Source organism: Hypomesus nipponensis, chromosome 18 (assembly GCF_054491055.1).
Source record: "Hypomesus nipponensis isolate SF chromosome 18, ASM5449105v1, whole genome shotgun sequence".
NCBI classification, from domain to species: Eukaryota; Metazoa; Chordata; class Actinopteri; order Osmeriformes; family Osmeridae; genus Hypomesus; species Hypomesus nipponensis.
The window spans coordinates 21885270-21897405 of record NC_140378.1 but is presented as its reverse complement, the minus strand read 5'-3'; the positions used below and the strand labels follow the sequence as shown (position 1 = coordinate 21897405).

At 47.3% G+C, this 12136-nt stretch overlaps 1 protein-coding gene across 1 annotated transcript; it reads right to left on the bottom strand.

Annotated features, from left to right (window-relative positions):
• Positions 1 to 5723: 5723 nt before the first annotated feature.
• On the bottom strand, positions 5724 to 10970 carry krt5 (keratin 5). Its single transcript, XM_084680626.1, has 9 exons — positions 10405 to 10970; positions 8879 to 9087; positions 8732 to 8792; positions 8467 to 8562; positions 8101 to 8265; positions 7751 to 7876; positions 7153 to 7373; positions 6911 to 6978; positions 5724 to 6636 (listed from the first exon to the last, which is right to left on the bottom strand). Exons 1-9 carry the CDS (start codon positions 10903 to 10905, stop codon positions 6419 to 6421), a joined length of 1665 nt encoding a protein of 554 aa, XP_084536752.1. The 5' UTR covers positions 10906 to 10970; the 3' UTR covers positions 5724 to 6418.
• Between the last annotated feature and the right edge of the window lie 1166 nt (positions 10971 to 12136).

Sequence of the window (12136 nt, the reverse complement as noted above, 5' to 3'; positions counted from 1 at the left end):
AAAAAATGGATTCAGGGATTGACATATTTTTGATTCATACAGATTTATTGATTTGAGTTAATGATTTTAGATTATTGATTGATTATCAACAATAAAAAATGAGTGCTAAGCATTAACATTCAACTGCTCAAACAAAACTATTCATGAAAGCAGATGGCAGGTCAAGCTGTTTGTCTCTTCCTCTAACATGGGATCAGCAGTGTGTTCATGTTGAGTACTGGGCTGTTCTGTGGTAAATCATTTAAATGTGTTGTCTGTGATAAAGACATCATACAGGAACATATTACAGACATCATCTGTGTCCTCTGTATAAGAGACACCATTCACACTCACCGAACACAATGAACAATTACTTTGGGGAACGCAGGTGTAAGTCAGGACAACCAGAGAACAGCGGGTCTTTCCTTTGCATCTGGGAGTGGGAGAGAGACATGTGACATTTACACAAACCCTGCTTGAATACCTGTGTGTATGTGTCTTACATGCTAGCCACCAGTGTGTGTGTGTGTGTGTCTTACATGCTAGCCACCAGTGTGTGTGTGTGTGTGTCTTACATGCTAGCCACCAGTGTGTGTGTGTGTGTGTGTCTTACATGCTAGCCACCAGTGTGTGTGTGTGTGTGTCTTACATGCTAGCCACCAGTGTGTGTGTGTGTGTGTCTTACATGCTAGCCACCAGTGTGTGTGTGTGTGTGTGTCTTACATGCTAGCCACCAGTGTGTGTGTGTGTGTGTGTCTTACATGCTAGCCACCAGTGTGTGTGTGTGTGTGTCTAACATGCTAGCCACCAGTGTGTGTGTGTGTGTGTCTAACATGCTAGCCACCAGTGTGTGTGTGTGTGTGTGTCTAACATGCTAGCCACCAGTGTGTGTGGTTGTCTAACATGCTAGCCACCAGTGTGTGTGTGTGTGTGTGTCTAACATGCTAGCCACCAGTGTGTGTGTGTGTGTGTGTCTAACATGCTAGCCACCAGTGTGTGTGTGTGTGTGTGTCTAACATGCTAGCCACTAGTGTGTGTGTGTGTGTGTCTAACATGCTAGCCACCAGTGTGTGTGTGTGTGTGTCTAACATGCTAGCCACCAGTGTGTGTGTGTGTGTGTGTCTAACATGCTAGCCACCAGTGTGTGTGTGTGTGTGTCTAACATGCTAGCCACCAGTGTGTGTGTGTGTGTGTCTAACATGCTAGCCACCAGTGTGTGTGTGTGTGTGTCTAACATGCTAGCCACCAGTGTGTGTGTGTGTGTGTCTAACATGCTAGCCACCAGTGTGTGTGTGTGTGTGGTTGTCTAACATGCTAGCCACCAGTGTGTGTGTGTGTGTGTCTAACATGCTAGCCACCAGTGTGTGTGTGTTTATGTGTATTACATGCAAACACAGAATTTGACTGGCTGGGTGACCAGAGATGCAGGTCACACTGTCTGTGCATCCATAGCTAGCACTGATCACACTGTCTGTGCCCATAGATAGCACCGATCACACTGTCTGTGCCCATAGCCAGCACTAATCACACTGTCTGTGCCCATAGCTAGCACTGATCACACTGTCTGTGCATCCATAGCTAGCACCGATCACACTGTCTGTGCCCATAGCTAGCACTGATCACACTGATCACACTGTCTGTGCCCATAGCTAGCACCGATCACACTGTCTGTGCCCATAGCTAGCACCGATCATGTAGCGGGCTATCTTCAGTGCCGCACGCCCACACACATCATGCTTGGTTCACTCCAGTCCACTAGGGACAGCGAGGTGTCATTGGATGCATCCTGCAAGGCAGGAAGGGATAAAAGAAGGAATTGGGGAGCTTTTGTTTGAACTCCATGCCTTGACACCTGTGTTTGTTCCTTCACTTTTCAAGGTAATACAACCTTTTCTTGTGGGTTTTAAACTGCTGCAAATGAGTGGGGATGATCTAAAAACAAGCATACTAGTAAGGGGGGGTGTTGCGTTGGTAAAATGTCTGTGTGGGTGTTTGATGTTTGAACATTGTGATTGAACATGGTTTTGGGCCACGGACGGTGGTCGCTTGTGTTGACTGATTATGCATTTGGCAGTGAATATGAAATGATTGTTGTAGCCTGTCTTTTATGGTAGTCTGTTTTACTGATTGTTAATAAAGGTGAACTCCATGCCTTGACACCTGTGTTTGTTCCTTCACTTTTCAAGCATAAGGAACCTGTTTGTGCTGGCCCAAGTTCCCCTAGACTTGAGGCCGGTAACAATCACTGTCTGTGCCCATAGCTAGCACTGATCACACTGATCACACTGTCTGTGCCCATAGCTAGCACTGATCACACTGATCACACTGTTTGTGTCCATAGATAGCACTGATCACACTGATCACACTGTCTGTGCCCATAGCTAGCACTGATCACACTGATCACACTGTCTGTGTCCATAGATAGCACTGATCACACTGATCACACTGTCTGTGCCCATAGCTAGCACTGATCACACTGTCTGTTCCCATAGCTAGCACTGATCACACTGTCTGTGCCCATAGCTAGCACTGATCATACTGATCACACTGTCTGTGCCCATAGCTAGCACTGATCACACTGTCTGTGCCCATAGCTAGCACTGATCATACTGATCACACTGTCTGTGCCCATAGCTAGCACTGATCACACTGTCTGTGCCCATAGCTAGCACTGATCACACTGATCACACTGTCTGTGCCCATAGCTAGCACTGATCACACTGTCTGTGCATCCATAGCTAGCACTGATCACACTGTCTGTGCCCATAGCTAGCACTGATCACACTGTCTGTGCCCATAGCTAGCACTGATCACGCTGACCACACTGTCTGTGCCCATAGCTAGCACTGATCACGCTGATCATAGAACTCCCTGGAATCAGGAAGAAGTTGTTACTTCAGTTATGCCTTCTTTATAGTGATGTAACTCTGTAGTTTAAGTATATGCAGTGTGAAACTATAACAGTATAACAACGTAACAGTGTACATTTACATTTATTAATTTAGCAGACGCTTTTATCCAAAGCGACTTCCAAGAGAGAGCTTTACAAAGTGCATAGGTCACTGATAATAACAAGATAGCCCCATAGCATTACGGGTAGCCAAAACAAGAAGTACATATTGTGAACAACCAAAAAATAAGTGCTAAAGGGAAGAAACCATAAGAGCATGTAGTTAAGCAAGTTACAATTAAACAACATGAATCTGTAAGTGCAAGTGTACCTGTAGGAAAGCAATACAAAAAATAGGATTAATTAAAAAAGAATAGAATACAACAGTTTAAATCAGCTACCACTAACCAACAAGAGCAACAGTCTAAGCAAGTCATTCAGATCCTTGAGGAAACTAGCATTGGGTTGAGCAAACCATTCCTTAGTACCGTTGTACTCCCGAAACAAGTGTAGCAGTGTAACAGTATAACATTGTAACAGTTTAAGCTATTATGGTGTAACAATGCAACAGTGTAACATTGTAACAGTATAAACAGTCACTGTTATGCAGATGATACTCAGCTATACATGTCCATAAAGCCTGGAGAATTTCCACATGCTATGGAAAAATGTGTTTCCGGGTTGAGAACTTGGATGACAGCAAATTTCCTTGTTCTTAATTTGGATAAAACCGAGGTTCGATTTTCGGCCCTAAAAAATACTGAAATAATTTATCCAATCTGACCTTAAACTTAGATGGCGTCAAAGTATCTCAAAGCCAGCTGGTAAAAAATGTAGGAGTCACATTGGACCCAGACCTTTTGTTTGAGTACCATATTAAACAAATCACCAGAACTGCATTTTTCCATCTACGTAATATTGCCAAAATATGAAAATTCCTCTCAAAGGATGATGCTGAAAAACTAATACATGCTTTTGTTACGTCCTGATTGGACTACTGCAATGTGTTGTTCTCTGGCCTCCCAATTACTTACTTGAAAAATTTACAGCGGGTACAAAATGCTGCTGCTAGACTATTGACAAAAACAAGAAAGTTTGATCATATAACCTCTACTCTTATCTCTTTACACTGGCTCCCTATCTAAGCCAGAGCTGATTTCAAAGTTTTACTACTAACTTACAAATCTCTACATGGATTGGCACCACTGTACCTCTCCGGTCTCCTTGCACCCTATTGCCCCGCAAGGACTCTAAGATCTCAAGATGCCAGCTATCTGGTAATACCCCAAATTAAGAAAAAAATGCTGGAAGTAGGGCGTTCTCATATAGAGCACCTCTTCTCTGGAACAAATTACCTGTCTCAATTAAGGAGGCTGATATTGTTTCAACATTTAAAACTAGATTAAAAACGTTCTTGTTTAGTCAATTCTATGATTGTTAAAAGTAAGTATGTGTGTACTTTCTATGTAAACCTGGGGTGTGCGTTTGCCTATGTGTGTATCACATGTAACTTTTAAATTGTAATTTTAGCTTATGTTCACACTGCCCATTTAGATGTTAAAAAATAAAGTAAACCTGTTATTGTATATTGTTACTGTAACAGTTCCGTTGCTGTATATTGTTATAGTTTACTAGTTGGAGACAACGGGGGACTGGTTGTTTTCATCCTTATTCGTATAAATATAACCTATTTTAGAGTTGTTTACCCCGGAACAGATTTCATGCTCCAACCAAGGGGGGCTGTCGCTGTCTTGGTGTGTGGGGCTGGAAACCAGTCTCCATGACGGCCAACAGCGAGTTTCCAGGTCCCATCCAACGCCAATAAAGCTGAACAATGGATTTTGGTGTTTCAAAACCCATTGACATTGTATGACTATGTTTAGCTTGTGTTCTGCTCCTCTCTCTTACCAACCGTCTCTGGAGGAGGGGATCCCTCTCTGAATTGCTCCTCCCAAGGTTTCTTCCATTTTTTCTCCCGTTGGAAGTTTTTCTGGGAGTTTTTCCTTGTCTTCCTTGAGGGTTTAGGTTGGTTGAGGGGCAGTTATATGGGTGTATGTGAAGCCCTCTGTGACATGCTTGCGTGTAAAAAGGGCTATACAAATAAATTTGATTTGATTTGATAAAACTGTAACAGTGAAACAATGTACCACAGTTCAGGGTGCTCTGCTCATGGTCGCAGACTACTGTCCTAAATGAAACAAAGTTGCATTGCAAGTGTGGCTGCATTTACACTGCATGGCTAAAGTGACAAAATTCAGTATTTTGCCTTCCATGTGGCATAGATCGGACCGAGGCTGGATGGATAAGATGAGTCCAGTCGATAGCGGACACGGAGCGGTCACACAGACGGGGCCGGACGTGTGGATACGCTAACACACGGTGAAAGGAGAGGAGGACGGGGAAGAAGAGAACAGAAACATCTAAAACAGACCTAAAACCATGTGACCCTAACCCTAAAACAGGGTAAAGAGTTTCTTTCAACCTTACAAAAATAATTTGAAAAAAAGTTACTTTTTTGCCAAAAATGTTTTTCAACCATTCATGGTTGCAATTAGAGGATGACGAGGAGGCCGGACCTGTCCGACACAGGGTTAGTGCCTAACTGTGTAAACTGTAGCTGGTGCTAGTTAGGCTAGCTAACCGTTGTTAAGGTGGCTAGATTTTGAATTATTGTAGTGTATTATAGTGTAGCAATACTTGGTTAAGTAAGGGAAGTACAATGGACTGTGTTTATTGTGGTGAGTAATGTGGGCCATGTACAGAGATACCTGTACCCCAGTAGAGCGTTGTGTCTAGCACGGCCCCCGGTCTCAAGCATACAGAGATACTACAGAAGACACAGAATCACAGAAGCTTGATCTAGAGCTCAGGGTTTATTCAGCATGTTTTGGTACAACATCTCAGGGCAATCACAACAGAGGAATCTGGTTACAACAGTCTAGACACTTTTTAGTAAAAATGTTTAAAGAAAGGAACAAAACTGAAACCAGGTGCCAGTAGGAGGCCTACAGGGCACAGAGAGAGCTGGTCTTGTGAAGGGAACAGAGAACTTTTTGTCCACTTCTGATGTCACAAGATGGCACCAGTAAAGCACATAAGGCATGGCTAACACTGGCTTCAGATGGAAAATCCTTTTAATCAAAATATTAAGCTGTAAAACAAAATATTGTAACTGCCTTTATAGTTAAAACATCACCCACTAAGAATGCTCTATCATGGCCAAAGGGATCACTGCTGTGTCTCCGTACATCCTGGTTGACAGAGGGAGGAAGAAGTCCCTTTGCTGGTGTAGTTCAGAAAATACTGCTCTCTGTCCTAGTTAGTTATGAGTGTTCAGAGACTAGAGTGGGCTGTAGCTGAACAGCATCTCCTAGTGGCCAGTCTGTGTATGTGCCCCTGCAGCACATGCTGGCCGCTGGGCTGTAGGTCAGAGGGGACTGCCTAGCGGGAACATGAGGAGTGTAAGTGAGTTAGCTAGGTCTGTGAAGAGGGGATGAATAGAAGATGGAAGAATGGAAGAAGGAGAGAAGAAGGGTCAGAAAACTCTGTTTAATAGCGTCTGCTGCTCTGGACCACTGAGGAGCGAGACATGGACACCCCTCCTCCTCCTCCGCTCAGGCTGCCGAAGCTTCCTCCTCCGCTGCTCATGCTGCTCATGCCGTAGCCCGCACCCCCTCCTCCTCCTCCTCCCAGGGACATGGACATCCCGCTGCCGCCGCCGTAGCCAAACCCTCCTCCTCCTCCCATCCCAAACCCTGCTCCGGAGCCTGGGAGAGGGAAGGAGGGGTGGAGGGATGGAGGGGTGGAGGGATGGAGGGATGGAGATAGAGAGAGGGATACAAGTCAACACTCTGACCCATGATGCAGATGAGTTGAACATCTTCTATTCTACTTGATAAACACATAATGGAACTGTATCTATAAACAACAGGCTGGACAACAGTGTGTACAACAGTACTGGGACTGGTGTGTGTATGTGAGAATCTAGGAACAGTACTGGGACTGGTGTGTGTATGTGAGAATCTAGGAAGGTGTTCTTACCACCACCGCCTCCTCCACCACCTGAGGTCTGGATGTGAATGGTGGCAGTTCCACCGCCTGACGAGATCCTGGAGAGAGGGAGGGAGATAGGGAGAGGGAGCGAGTGTTACTCAATCTGGAGGACAAGCTTTAATTTGACTTTTTAGCAGTTATCAAATCAAATTAATCTAAAAAAAAATCAAAAAAACATCCCTTGTTTGACACAGAAGATCCCAAGATGGAGTCTTGGTTGCACTGTTTACCTGGTCTCCTCTCCTTCCAGCAGCTTCCTGTAGGTGGCAATCTCGATGTCCAGGGCCAGTTTGACGTTCATCAGCTCCTGGTACTCTCTCACCTGGCGTGCCATATCCTGCTTGGCTCTCTGGAGCGCTGCCTCCAGGTCACTGATGCGGAGTCTGGCATCCTTCACTGCCAGCTCTCCACGCTCTTCCGCCTCGGCTATCTGGGCCTCCAAGTTAGCACGCTGGAGAAGAGGAAGAGAGGAGGAGGAATGAAGGAGGAGAGAGAAGGAGAGGAGAGGGAGTGAAGGAGAAGAGAGGAGGAGAGGAGAGGGAGTGAAGGAGAAGAGAGGAGGAGAGGAGAGGGAGTGAAGGAGAAGAGGATAGTAGAGGGAGTGAAGGAGAAAAGGAGCGGGAGTGAAGGAGAAGAGGAGAGGGCGTGAAGGAGGGGAGAGTATAAGAGTATAAGATAAATGTCAGAAGAGGAGAAAACATGGATCATTTGTGGTTTCAATCTCACTGGGTATCACATGACTTTCTCTGAAGCTCACTGGGTATCAAACAAGTTTCTCTAAATTTCACCAAGGTTGGGCTTGTAGACATTGCCTGCAGCAGGACCTACCTGTCCTTTGACGGCTTCAATCTCGTTCTGGAGCCGGCTGATCATGCGGTTGAGCTCTGCGATCTCTGACTTGGTGCTGCGCAGGTCCTCTCCATACTGCCCTGCAGAGCTCTGCATCTCCTCAAACTGCAGACAGTCAGGTGTTTAGTCTCCTCTCAAGGAACTGACAGGCCTCATCAACATCTCATCCTTTGATCTGTTTTCAATGTTCATGTTAAACGACCAGGCAGAAACCCCTGTGTATTGTACTGTATTTGCATTTTTTGTATGTCGCTTTGGATGAAATAATCAGATAAAAGAATAAAAAGTATAGTGAAGAATAGAATGAGCAGCCACCCGGTTAACTCTACCTTCTGCTTGTACCAGGTCTCAGCCTCTGCCCTGCTGCGGTTGGCGATTTCCTCGTACTGGGCGCGGACCTCAGCCACGATGGAGTCCATGTCCAGGTTGCGGCTGTTGTCCATCTCCACCACCACTGAGGTGTCCTTGATCTGCCCCTGCAGCTCAGACAGCTCCTGCAGACAGAGAGGGAGAGAAAAAGAAGACAAGAAGAAGAGTAGGAGCAGAGAATGGTTGTAGAGAAAAAAAGAGAAAGAGAGAGAGAAAGAGAGAAAGAAAGACAGAGAAAGAGGTAAAACAGTCAGCACAGTGTGTGTTTTCTTGACGCAGGGCCTGGTGAGCCCGTCTTCTGAGGAGCAGCTGGTGGGGGTACACACCGCCTCGTAGATAGCTCTGAGGAAGTTGATCTCGTCCTGGAGGGCATCCACCCGGGCCTCCAGCTCCACCTTCCCCATGTAAGCTCCATCCACATCCTGCAACCACACATGGAGGCGTTACTGTCTACGGAGTAAGGGTGCTGAATATGTACCCAGCACACAACCTGTCCAAGAGCCAAAACATCTGTGGTTGGAGCTCAGTAAAACTCAAACCTGGTTCGAGCAGATTCAGGTTGTAACTGGGCTCCTCCAGTTTCACACTCACCTTCTTGAGCAGGACAAACTCGTTCTCCACTGCGGCCCGTTTGTTGATTTCATCTTCATATCTGAACAGAGGAAGAGAGGATGTCAACGTGAAGGAACGAGAGAGAAAGGATATTCAGAGGGTACTGGTGTCTTACTGGTGACTCACTTGTTCTTGAAGTCCTCGACCAGCCCCTGCATGTTCTTCAGCTCTCCTTCCAGCTTGATCTTCTCGTTGCCCAGGCCGTCCAGCTGTCTGCGCAAGTTAGCGATGTAGGCCTCAAACATGCCGTCGATGTTGGAGCGTGTGGTGGTCTGGTCCTGCAGGAGGCTCCACTTGGTCTCCAGCATCTTGTTCTGCTGCTCCAGGAAACGCACCTGGGACCAGCAAGAGAAGAAGAAGAGCAAGGGTCAGGTGACCAGGAAGTTGAGGACTAACTTGACTACTGTCAGGTGACAAGGAAGTTGAGGGCAAACCACAGTTGTCGTTGGCTGTCAGGAACAATGCTGCAGAACTCTGTAATGATCCAGGTAGGCCTTTAAATAAATAACTATATCTATCATATAATATATAATTGGCTATGCATGCCATATTGGTTGTTGTGGGTGTGGCTTAAGGAGAAAACATTTCAACACTGTTTGAGCTGTACTCAGGTAGCAGAACTCCAGAACTGGCTGGCTGACTTTGGGTTAGCTGGTTAGCTGACTTTGGATTAGCAGGCTGTCTGATTTTGGATTAGCTGGCTGGTTGATTTTGGATTAGCTGGTTGGCTGGCTGCAGTGTGGACCTGCCGGTTGTTTGCTGTCATGTAGCTGTGGACTGAGTTGACTCCTAACAAGTCCTAACAGCTCCCCAGGATAATTCCTTATGAGCAGCAGCACAGTTCAGGGGCGAGGCTGACAGGAGAGCTCCACCCTGCCCTACAGTATCACAGCAGGGCATATAACAGCAGGGCATATAACAGCAGGGCGTATCACAGCCTCTCATCAGGGATCATGTCAAGCTGCTGCACCCTGCCTGCAGGCAGAAGCTGCTGGATGGAACCTGCAGCCTCCTTAATCACCTCCCTTTCTCCCTCCTTCTCTCCCTGACTCTCACTCCTTCTTTCCATCAATCTCCCCCCTCTCTCCCCCACTCTCCCTCCCTCTTTCTCCCTGTTCTCTTTTTGTGTGTGAAACACACTGACAGCACTGTGAAGAGGCCCTGTAGCCCTGGCCATGACATCTCATGCCACACTCAGAGCACTCTGCTGGGTGGCTGCTGCTGCCATGGTGACTGGAGGGAACCTGATCCCCCCCCCTCCGAGAGAGGTACAGGTCATCGGATCTACCTGCTCTTAGGTTTCCCCCTACCCCTCGCTAGCTCAGTCCCACAGTGCCACTCAAGTGATCCTCTCTCTCTGCAGCCGGCCTGAAAGCGCCTGGGTGCCCCGGGCTGACCAGAGGACCCATCATGCTCTGGTCCTCTGGTCCTCTGGTTGTGAAGCAGCCAAGACACAATGCATTCGCTACAGTATCACTATACTGAGCGTTTGTTTCCGATTAAAGGGCAGCACTGACATGCTTTGCATTTCAGCAGCTGTGAAATATTTATGAGCTCTCCAAGATGGGAGAGGGGAGACTACTCAGGCATGCTGCCAAGTTATATGTATATATATATATGGGGAGACATCCCAGAGGATTAGGGGCACTCACCTTGTCGATGAAGGAGGCGAAGCGGTTGTTGAGGGTCTTGATCTGCTCCTTCTCCTGGGTGCGGACGGTCTGGATGTTGGGGTCAATCTGCAGGTTCAGGGGAGCCAGCAGGCTCGAGTTGACAGTCACAGCTGTGATGGGAGCAGCAGCGAAGCCTCCGCCTCCACCCACACCGAAGCCTCCACCGCCCATACCGAAGCCACCTCCGCCCATACTGAAGCCACCTCCGCCACCGCCCATACCGAAGCCACCTCCGCCACCGCCCATGCTGTAGCTACCTCCGCCCAAAGCTAAACCTCCACCCATACCAAAGCCGCCCCCGCCGGAGCGCCTGATGGACACACTGCTCATGCGGCTGGAGCCCATGGGCGCCGCTGCTGCTGAGAAGCTGGAGAAGCCAGAGCTCTTCCTGATGCTGCCGCCTCCAAACCCTCCGAGCCCGCCGCTCAGACTGCCGCCGCCAAAGCTGCTGGAGGACGAGGACTTGTACGTGACGCTCATGATGGCTGTTCCTGAGGGCTGAAGGAAAGGACGGTGGAGCTCACTGAGAGGAGAATCAGACACCTCTGAGTGCCTCCTCTCTGGACTCACCCTGCTTATATCTGCCTCGGAGGGGGAGGAGTCTCCACACACCCCATCCTGGCCCCACCCACTTCACCATGGCGTGTACCTGTCCCAGGCCTTACCTGCGGGGAGAGAAGAAGGGAGATAGGGAGAGGAGGGCTGTTCAACTGTCACGTCAGGCAGGTAGGGGTGCCTCGTAACCTGATCTGTCCAGGGTACACCCAGCTACTCACACAGACATTGCTGCAGGCCCTCTGGGCATGAGGCCTTTAGATGCCATTTACCTGCAGGGGTGGAAGGAGCTGTGCAAATAACTTTCCCATGTCCAACTGATGATGGGGTACAAATCTGATCATATAGACATACAGTCCTGTTGAACTGGCTATGAGTATCATGTAGACATAATATAGCTCAGACTTGGTCCTGGTCCTGGTTCTACTGCATGGTCCTGGTCCTGTGTAGCACTCAGATTGTTGATAGGAGCAGCAGTGATTGATTAGGGTTGTGGACCACGGCTGTCTGTGCAGGCTGTCTGTGCACCTGGCCTGGTTATAATGTCTAACCCTGGCCTTGTGTTCATCATCTGCAGTCATGATGTTCTGGTAAGAGCATGACTGTGAGTGGTGATGTTACAGAGGAGCAGGGAAAGGTTAGATGAAATTATCTTTAAGTCATATTAATGTTACATGTGTTAAATTGGAGTTAGAAGAGTAGAATAAAGGAGAGAAAGAGTTCAAGCATGTTCCAACACAACGGCTGGTAGTGTCCCTGCCCTGAGTTCAGGCCCGCTGCCAAGAGAGACTGATGCTGACCAACATGTCTGAGCAGCGCACACAAAGATGCTTGTGACTGAATAGAGCACCCTGGGACTTCCGCCAAGTGTTTCCCATCAACAAACAACTTTGCAGCTCAAACATGACAGGGTTCTGCAGAGAACCTTAACATGTTCATTTGTGTTTTAATCCATAGCAATAAAAAGTGCCAATAAAAACTGTAGTAGACAATCAACGAAAATAAGTGCAAAGTGACAAATTGTTACAAAATGAATTGTGTTTTGGTGTTTAGTGCCAAGGTGGACTGTAACTAGCCATAGTAACAATAACATCTCAACTACAATTTTACATTTTCCAATGAGATGACGGTGCAGCAATAACAACATTTCAACCTT